The 10,356-nt window shown below is 26.9% G+C and overlaps 1 protein-coding gene across 1 annotated transcript; it reads left to right on the top strand.

Annotated features, from left to right (window-relative positions):
* Positions 1 to 2,573: 2,573 nt before the first annotated feature.
* LOC120091768 (AT-hook motif nuclear-localized protein 23-like) lies at positions 2,574 to 4,035 on the top strand. Its single transcript, XM_039049890.2, has one exon. The coding sequence runs from the start codon at positions 2,902 to 2,904 to the stop codon at positions 3,655 to 3,657; it is 756 nt and encodes a 251-aa protein (XP_038905818.1). The 5' UTR covers positions 2,574 to 2,901; the 3' UTR covers positions 3,658 to 4,035.
* Positions 4,036 to 10,356: the final 6,321 nt, after the last annotated feature.

Here is a 10,356-nt window from a genome sequence, read left to right as displayed (position 1 = left end):
ATTTTGTATAAGACTTAGATGTTCTTATAAAGTAATTAAGGACAACGATTAGATGCATCATAGACGGTATCTAATTCATTTCGTGCATTCTTTTCTTTTACACAAAAATATAAAAACAATTATTTTTAAAAAAAAATTAGTTGCCACTTAGCAAATTTTTTTCGGACAATTACTTGAATTGCATAAAGATAGGTGTCGCCTAGACAAACTCAAGTTTTTTTCCATAAAGTAAAGAACTTTAGATTAAAAAATATTAAATATATGTAGTAATTCAAACACAACCCAATGGAGGATGTTAAATAATTTAACATCTAGCTCGTAGATTCATCATTTTAAATCGTTTAATAAAACAACTTCTTAGAGAAAAAAAAAAAGGTATATGATAGAGAGATCATCAGTAAGCACATCCAAACATCTCAGTTAGTTGACACATTCATAACACATTTATCATACCCCAAATCTAAGATGTATTAAGTATAAGAGGAGTTAGAGAAGAGCTCAAAATCAAAAGTATATACAGACAAAGGAGAGACTAAAAAAAATTCTTCTAATTAAGCGAAATAGAAGATGCATCATAACTACAAAAACGAGACGATTTTGTGTATGAAGAAGCAGCTAAATTGATTATACATATCTTCCCAAATATGAGAAGGCAACTTTTCAAAATTTTGAAAAGATTTAAACCCAACCAAACGATTAATAATGTTGGAGTGAAAACTTTAACATGCCCTCTATTTTCATTCTAGGTCTAGATAATTCTGTTATTGCTTATTAAGTTAAATATAGTTATTTTTCTTCAATTTACCCTTTTTTTTTTTTTTTTAATAAAAGGATCAATGTGATCAATAGGTGCATTCAGACATCTCAACTAAGTTGAACACCTTTAATCAATCTCATCACATCCCAAAAGCATATATTCATTAAAAAAAAAAAAAAGTACAGATTCAAAGCTAAAAAGAAGCTCAATATTCAGTAATATAAATAGGAATAGAATAGAGAAAAGTCATTCAATTGAAACCAATAGTAGATACATCATAGTTACAAGAAAGAGAGGATTTAGAATACGAAAGATCAGTTAAATATATTAGGTACTTACTTTGACACACCATAAAATAGATCATTAGAGATAAGATTAGTTATGACATAAAATTAATTAATTTAAATGGGTTGCAAGTTGAACTTGGAATTAGGGAGTTTCCTTGGTTGAATTTGGGAAGAGACAAACAGCAAAATAAGGGCAGTTGGCCAAAGGAACCATTAGATGGCCACTAGGATGAAACAAGACAAAAAAGAGGGTCCATTGATCCACCTCCCACTTGCTTGATTATTATTATCTCTTCTTTAATTTAGTTTATTTGTTTTTTAAAGTTTTTTTAATGTTGAAAAAAAAAAAAAAAAAAAAGAAGAAAACCTCCCCCCACTTGTCATATATTTCAATAAAAACCCAAGTTTGTGGTCAAACTTGTTCCCCTAAACCATGGTTTTAGGCTTTTCAATGTATCAAAGTTCCAAAACCAACAACAAGAATAACATCTTGATTATCATTTCATATTGCATCTTTGTTCCCTACAACCACATTTAATGAAAAAAGATGACAAATTGAGTGAACTTCTTACTTTTGCCTTATGATTTGATATATATTTTCTTTTCAAAAAAAAATTATGCGTTTATTTTATTAAAGATGATGATTGAAACATTTGAAAAGAAAAAGAAATGAAAATTTTATTTTATTAAACAATGAAATAAAATAAATTTTGTGCATATATGGTACTATAGATTTTGATGCAGAATTTTGTATGGACTCTTAGAGTATACTTAATCTTATATATAAAATCTTATCACACACCACATGCCTTTATTGAAAAATAAATAAAATCTTACTTAACTTTTATTGTTAATTTAGATCTTATAATAAAATCCACATTATTGAAACGGAAAGGTTATTCAATGAGAGTATCATTTAAGTAAAGAAGAAAATTTTATATTTAAATAAATACGTTTAATAGGTAGCTAAATACCATTTCACATATTTCAATCACTTCAATGGTCATATGACTTAATCTAATTTTGGAGTTCGGGAACACAAAATTAACCAAAGTGATTTCAATAATGTTCTTATTTAGTTCATAATTATTCTTGTCATTTTATATATATATATTAAAAAAAACACACAAGATTGAAGTTAGCTAGGGAGATTTGAACCTTCAACATCATAGAAAGTAATTCAGATCAATTATGGTTGAGATCATTAGTTGTCTTAGTGGTATAAAAGAAACATGAATTTAATAAATGATTTAAAGAGATTGTGTTTAATTCAAAGTGACCACCTATCTACAAGTTTTTTATACCAAAATACTATATAGTTAGGCAGATTGTCCCGTAAAATTAGTCTAGATATACGTAAGTTAACTCTAAATATATATATATATATATATATATATACACACCACTACCATTGAGCTAGAGATCTAACCCTAATTTTGGAGGGGAAAAAAGTTACCCCAAAGTGGTTTCCAAAACACTACTTTACTTTGAAGCATACATAATCGCGTTTGTTCCACGCTCAACAAGTGAGAGTAGTTTTCTTAGGACGTGAAGACCAATAAGAAACAAGATTTATTTTTTAAAAAAAATTAGACCAATTAATGAATTTTTCATATAAATATTCATAGACTTTTTAGCCTGAGAGAAATGACTGCGTTTTGAGTCTCTCTCTTTCCTTTCCTCTTTGGCTATTTTTCCATTTCCTCTCATCTTCTCTAAATTTCTCTCTATTCCTTCATTTTTCTTCTTCATTTTGATCTTGTTTTCTATTTCCCTTTCTGGGTTTTTTTAAAAATTATATTTTTTTAAAAGGGTTTATTAAATTTTTCTTTTTTTAGCAATTTATTTTTTGAATGTATGATGGCTGGATTGGATTTAGGGAGTCGATATCTAACTCACCTTCAAACGCCAGTAGACGATCTAGTAAATCGTAGTGGCCATTTCTCCTCCGGTGACCACCAAGACGATGACGATCCCCACCAAGCCCTAGGCGGATCGGGGGACGTCGTTGGCCGCCGCCCGCGCGGTCGGCCACCCGGTTCCAAAAACAAGCCAAAGCCGCCGGTAATCATCACCCGTGAGAGCGCCAACACGCTACGTGTCCACATCTTAGAAGTCGGCAGCGGCTGCGACGTTTTCGATTGCGTCGCTTCCTACGCCCGCCGACGACAGCGTGGGATCTGTATTTTGAGCGGTAGCGGTAACGTCACGAACGTCGGCCTTCGCCAGCCAGCAGCGGCAGGGGCGGTGCTGACACTTCAAGGGAGGTTTGAAATTTTGTCGCTTTCCGGATCGTTTCTGCCGCCGCCAGCTCCACCGGGTGCCACGAGTTTGACGATATTTTTAGCTGGAGGGCAGGGGCAGGTGGTGGGAGGGACGGTGGCCGGGGAATTAACGGCGGCTGGGCCGGTGATTTTAATTGCAGCTTCATTTACTAATGTGGCGTATGAGAGATTGCCATTGGATGAGGAGGATCAGCAGCAAGCTCCGGCAGGCGGCGGCGGAGTTGGTAACAACAACAACAATAATCCATTTCAAGACCCATCAAATTCAGGGCTTCCATTCTTGAATCTGCCACTCCATATGCAAAACGTTCAACTTCCACCCTTTTGACAAATTACAATTATTCAGACCCTCAAAATTGGATCCAATTGATGGTTTGAAATCCCAAAAAAAAAAAAAAAAAAAAAAAATCAAGAACAGCCCATCAAATCTCTTGCAGTGATTAGATTGGAGAGTCCAAAAAAAAAAAAAAAAAGAAGAAGAAAAATTGGAGATCAGATTGACTAACTGGTTTGAAAGGTCAGCCATTGAATCTTCTTATGAACCCTTATTTTTATAAATTCTCTCTTAACTCTCTATTGTTAATTACATCTATTTTCCTTCTTCTTCTTCTTCTTTCTTTTGTGGATGTTTATTGTATACTTTAGCTTTCTCTTTTTTAATTTAGGAATATCTTTTTATTATATATAAATATAATTTCTTCTTCTCCTTGTTCTCTTGCTTTTGGGGTTTGGGATCTATATATGATTTATAGAAGAAATTCTATCTCATGGGTGTTTTTGTAATAAGGGGAAGAAAGAAATTTCTCTATATAATTATATTTGGATTTTTCAGTTCATTTAAAGATTGAATTTTTCTTTTAAGTATATATATATATATTTGAGTGGTTTTTTAAATTAAAATGGAATATTGTTTTATGGGATTGTGTGGGATTGTGTTCCCTTTCTCTAACTCCTAGGTTTTGTCTGCATGAAAAAATTATCATAAAATTGAGTTATATATATATGTGTGTATATGTTTGGGTTTTGACAAAAATTGGGTGTGTTTTAATTTTGATAATATACCTAAAACAAAAAAATGTAAATTAGTGTTTGAGCCTTAGACTTTATTTTGGATTCCTTTAGCTTCAATTGATGAAATTTTTTACTCATGTTTTCTTTTGATCAAATTTGGAGGTTATTGTTGTTTTGAGATTAAATTTATAGGTTTTTTTTACATAAGAAAAACAAAGGAAATAGCTACATAAATAGGTTAGACATTAATAAAGTTTTTAATAATTTGTTAATGAATGTAGAGAGAGACCAAGCAGTAAATGATGAAAAACAAATTAATTAAACAACCTTAAAAATGTTCAATGTTTGGACATACGTATATGCCTTAAATTTATCATGAATGAGAGTAGTTAAGCTGGAGTTACTATTATACTTTATCTTTCTCTATGTATTTTTTTAATTGTTTATTAATTAAATATTTTATAAAGTAGATAGCTTAGTTTGTTTGATGTTTCAAAGATTAGGTAGAGGAATTAATAAAGGTTTTTTTTCTTAACTATATAGCTCAATCTAAGGATTCTTTTGGATAAGAGTTATGTTTTGTTTTCTATATTTTTTATAAAATAACCTTGTTATGAACAAGTTGTTTATTTTATAATTTATGTTTTAAAATTATTTTCAAAAACTACGTTAAAGTAAAGTTTAAGTCCCTAAATTAGTTTTTAAAAAATGTCTAATTGAATATTTTGATTTTAATCACTACTTACTTGAATTTTCAATTTTGTGTCTAATAGTTTCTTGCATTTTATTTGATATTTTTTTAAAAATTTATCAATTTATTAAACACAAAAGTAAAAATTTAAATTTTTATTGGACATTAAATTAATTTGTTTTTTTAATAAATATGTTTTTTTTTTTTAATTTTCAAAATGTCAAGAGGATCTATTAGATAAAAATGTAGAAAGATTAGGTTCTGTTATAGTTTTTTTTTTTTCAAAAATGATTTATATTAGACACTTAATTCAATTTGAAAGTTTAAGAATTAAACTTGTGATTTAACCTAAAATCTAAAAGGGTTTATTTAAGAGTGATGGAAGAAAATTATGCTCCCAACTTTCAAACTAAAGGTTTTTTTTCCCTTATAATATTTAAAAGTCATTTTGATATTGAATTCTTGACGGTCATTTTCAATTGAGTTGTTGAACTCAAAGAATGTTTATTAATTTGAGAACTAAATAAGTACTTTACAAGTTATACCAAACAACGTGTTAAATATATAAATGTTGAATCGATGATTTATATTTAATCAATTCAAACATAGCTTAATGAATAAGATGTTAATTATCGTTTTAAAATCGACGATTAAATTTCTCAACTTTCACTTCATTGTTGAAGTGAAAAAAAGTATACAAACTATTTTTTAATTAAGTAGAATACCTAAAGCTATTACATTGAATTCTTTTAATTTCTACATTATTGGATTATGTGAGAGCTTATGTGGTCTTAAAGCCAAATAATAATAATAATAAAAGGCATTTACATCGGTGTCTTTTCCTCGAAACCCTTTAACCTCTTAATTAATTAAAGGCATATGCCTTAACTAGTTCAATCATATAAAAATTGATACAAGACTTTCCTCTGATCTTAGTCAATTTGGTAAATATCGGTATATATGTTGTTTAGATTAATCCATTTAAAAGATCTATTTTATGTAAATCTAAAGGTATGTCTAGAATATATTTTCAAGTATTTAATTAAAAAATAAGTTATTTTTAAAAGAAATTGGGAGTGTTTAACAACCACTCAAAATAGTTTTTCAAATGTATTTTAATCAAATTTTATCAAAAGTATTTAAATAAAAATGAGTTCTTTGCAAAATATTTTAAAAAATATTTTTATCTTAAGTTAATCCAAGTGACTCTTAAATTTTCTTTAAAACTTTTATTCTTGGAATGTTTCGTTAAATATGAAATATAGATCTTAAGGTTAAAAAAATTACATGTTGGGGGCCATATAAAATATTAAATGCATCATAAAAGAATGTAATGATAATAACTAATCAAAAAACTAATGTTATGCAAAATTTAAAACTATCCTATGTTAAATGTTAATGGCAAATTTAAACAAAGATTGCCATTCCAAAAGTTTTATGCCTCATAATTATTGAATTCCATGTTAAATGCCTTCATAGATATTTAGAACAATGTTTTAATAAGCATATTTTTATAAGAATTTTAGATGCCAAAGAGTAAAATTTAACATGATCAAAGAAAATAGGGCATTTATTAATTAATATATGAAAATACATTTAATAAATATAGATAGATAGACATAGTACAAATATTTTTAATGTTTATTCTATAGAAAAATACAATAAATAAAACTTAAATAGGTTTAGTTCCTACTTTAGGACCTAAACTTTCATATCTTCTATCACTTTAATTCATAGACTTTCACTTTATTTTATTTTATTTCTTAATAATTTACTTAATCATTCTAGTAACTTGTCGTTAACTTTCAGGAATCAATTAATTGAAAATTTGGCCCATTTTCATAACCTAAATCTTTCCTTGCGTTTATCTATGCATAAATTATTTTTATATAAAAATGATAATTACATCACAAATGTGATGGTGCCAATTTAAACCTACAAAGATGAATTAATCACTAAAATATACTCAACTTAGCCTATATATGTAGACACCTTATCAAATTAAGGAATAAATAACATAAGATGTCAGAATTTTAATAAATTATTTATTCAAAGAATTAGCTTTAGGGACTAAAATAGTTTTGCATGCATTAAAAAACAATATTTGAAGTTTAGGTTCCTGAAAATTTTTTGGTCTATACCAAGATTTCATTTTTTCTGTTTCATAGTAAAGTTTTTAACATTAAAACAAAATTTGAAAACTATTAATAAAATGACTTAGATTTTAAATATTTCTAAAAAGTAGATATCAAGGAAAGTTATTGGTTTAGAAGTAGTGTTTAATTAATTAACTTAATTTTTAAAAAATTAAGAATAAGAATTGCAAAGGGGACCTAAAATGATAAGGTATCCTAAACAAAAAATGACTTAATAACTCAACTTTTTTAAGCAAACAAAAATTTCCGACAGAAAATCTTTTTTTTTTTTTCAAATTATAAAAAACTGTATGGGTACTCATGACTTAATAATTAAAAAAAAAAATCACAAATTAAAGAAATGTCAAACTATTTAGAAAAATAGTAAAAAAAATACTGGTAAACACTGATAGACTTCTATCAGCATCTTAATGTTATACTACTATCAATTTCTATCAATGATATAGTTTCTATTCCTGATAGACACGGATAGATATCAGCCTCTATAAAAAAGATTTAAAATTTTGTTATTTTGTATAAATAATTTTTTGTATTTTTCTATTTATAAAAATCTCCCATAATTCAATTCGACACATCAAATACAAATTTTCTAATTTAATTCAACTTAATTTTGTACTTCAAACACATTTTTTTTTTAACTCTACAGATAATTATTATCAATTCAATTCAATATTTACCCGTTAAAATAATTAAATAATAACATGATAAAAATACCCAAAACCAACTATAAATTTTTCACTTAAAATGTTGTGGAAAGAAATTAACTTTCACAGTGGTTAATGTCGTCATTGGAAAGTGGTATAGAGAGGGAAACCAAGTTGTTATATAATATTTATTTTTGGGAATATGAAATCTCCTTTGATTCTAATTCTTTTTATATATTTTTTTAAAAATAAAAGACTAATGGCTTTCACCATATAAAATAATTTACAATAAAGTTCTCGAAGGGTAATATTTGTACTCTTTATTGAATTCCAACTTTTTCTTCCTTTCTAAAACTTGTTTTTGAATTTTGGTTAAGAATTCAAAAAATCATTTAAAAAAGAAACTAATGAGAAAACAAACAAAAACAAGATCAATATCAAACAAAAGCATAATTAATATAGTTTAAAAAAATATACAATATTTTAGTCCTTTTAGTTTTAATTGTACGAAGATAGATTAATTAGAGGAAAAAACTTGGATACATCTTGAGCTTTATCCATCTATTTTACAGCTCAAACTAAACTACAACCAATAAAAATCTGTCATGTGGCATTTTCTAAAAATATATTTTTTTATATTTTTCTACTATGTATAAAAAAAGGTTGCATGGAATTAGGTGTAATCTTTATTGCATGACTGTAAAGTATTAACAAAAAGTCTTCAAAATATAATATAATATATATATAATTAATGGAAACGCTATTTGAAAATAATAGGATAATAAATCATTTTCATTTTGAGATTTCTTTAAATATTATAAAAATATTTAGGCCTCATTTAATAATCATTTGGTTTGATTTTTGCTTTAGAAAATTAAATTTGTTAACAATATTTTTATCTATAAGTTTCTTTATCCACTTCAAATATCAAATCAAGTTTTGAGAAAAAAAAAAAAAAAAAAAAAAAACCCTAGAATTTTTCTTTATCCACTTCAAATATCTTTCTCCGAGAAAAGTTAAAATTATAGTAAAAGGATTAGAAGAAAATGAGAAAAGTAAACATTATAGTAAAAAAGTTGGAAGACATAAACATACTTTTCAGTGAAAGGTAAAAATGAAATCATTGTTTAATAAGTTTTCGTATTTCCAAAAGAAAGTGTTTAAACAATTAAGATGGTTAAAAACTATATTTATTTATATATTTTTAGTATTTCGAATTCTAACATGCCCTTATTCCTAAGGGTGAAAAATCAGGTAAATATTGCAACATGATTGTAGCTTGATTGACATAAACTTGAGCTTTCACTTTCGAAGTTTAAGGTTTTTTTTTTCCATTTTACATAAAAAAAAAAATTTGAAAATTTTTCACAGACAAAAAAAATGTCAAACTATTTATAGAAATAGTAAAAAAAAAATACTAATAGACACTAATAGGCCTCTATGATAGACTTCTATCTGTTTCTATAGTTGATAGACACTTTTTTATCAACCTCTATTAGCCTCTATCAAAGAAATTAAAATTTTGTTATTTTATGTAAATAGTTTCCTTTATTTTTCTATTTTTAAAAATTTTCCCAAAAAATCATATATGTATTAATTTTTAATATGCAGCAATTTAGTCACTTCCCTTTGCCTTCAAGTTTTAAATTTAGGACTGAAAAGCCTTTTTCTATTTAATTTATCTTTCTTTTTTTAATTTATTAATTTTTTTTTTAAAAAAAAAACCACTATTGACATGATTTTCCTAGATAGGAAATCAATTATCACAATTTCTTTTCCAACATGAATTAGTTCAATTGGCATAAATTTGTTGCCTCAAGAAAAGAAAGAAAAAGAAAAACTGACATAATTTTATGTTGTCAACCTCAAGTTCAAAAGTACGATTATCCACATCTCATGTTGTAAAAAAAAGTTTTTTAAGATAATTTTTACACAATTTATTGAATAGTAAATTCAACCATCACAAAATATATAGTTTGGAAACTAAATCATTTGCATATAAAAGTTAAAAGGACTAAATTGTACCTTTAATTTCATTACAAAGATAAAATATGTAGAAATCCATAGAAAGTTTGATAATTTTCCCTAAAAGTAAACTATGTTTAAGGATAAATTACAAAATTTGAGAAATTGGATGACAAGGGAAAAAAAAAGATTTCAATACTCCTTTGATCCAATAGTTAGTATTTTGATTCATTTTGGTCATTATTCGATAAAAGAAATCAACAGATTAATGACGTATCATTTTGTCATTTCAGCTTCTAAGTAAGTGATCGAATCAAACTCGGTTTCTTTGTGTTTTCAATAGAATGTGGCTTTTAAAGATTTTAAGGTTTTGAATCTTTCAATGATGCAAAGAGGATGGGACTGGGAAGATAGAGAGATGGCAAACTTGGGTTTGGGAGGGAAATGAGTGAACAAATCATGGCTGGGGGAACATTGAAATTGGAAGAGAATCCGATGGGATAGTAATGATCAGTTGGAGGAAATGAGAAAATAACATATTTTCAACTATTATATACATG

This window comes from Benincasa hispida, chromosome 11 (assembly GCF_027475165.1).
Source record: "Benincasa hispida cultivar pf3 chromosome 11, pf3_genome.v1.1, whole genome shotgun sequence".
Taxonomy (NCBI): Eukaryota; Viridiplantae; Streptophyta; class Magnoliopsida; order Cucurbitales; family Cucurbitaceae; genus Benincasa; species Benincasa hispida.
Note: the sequence above shows the minus strand (reverse complement) of the source record. Positions and strands in the feature narration are given on the sequence as shown.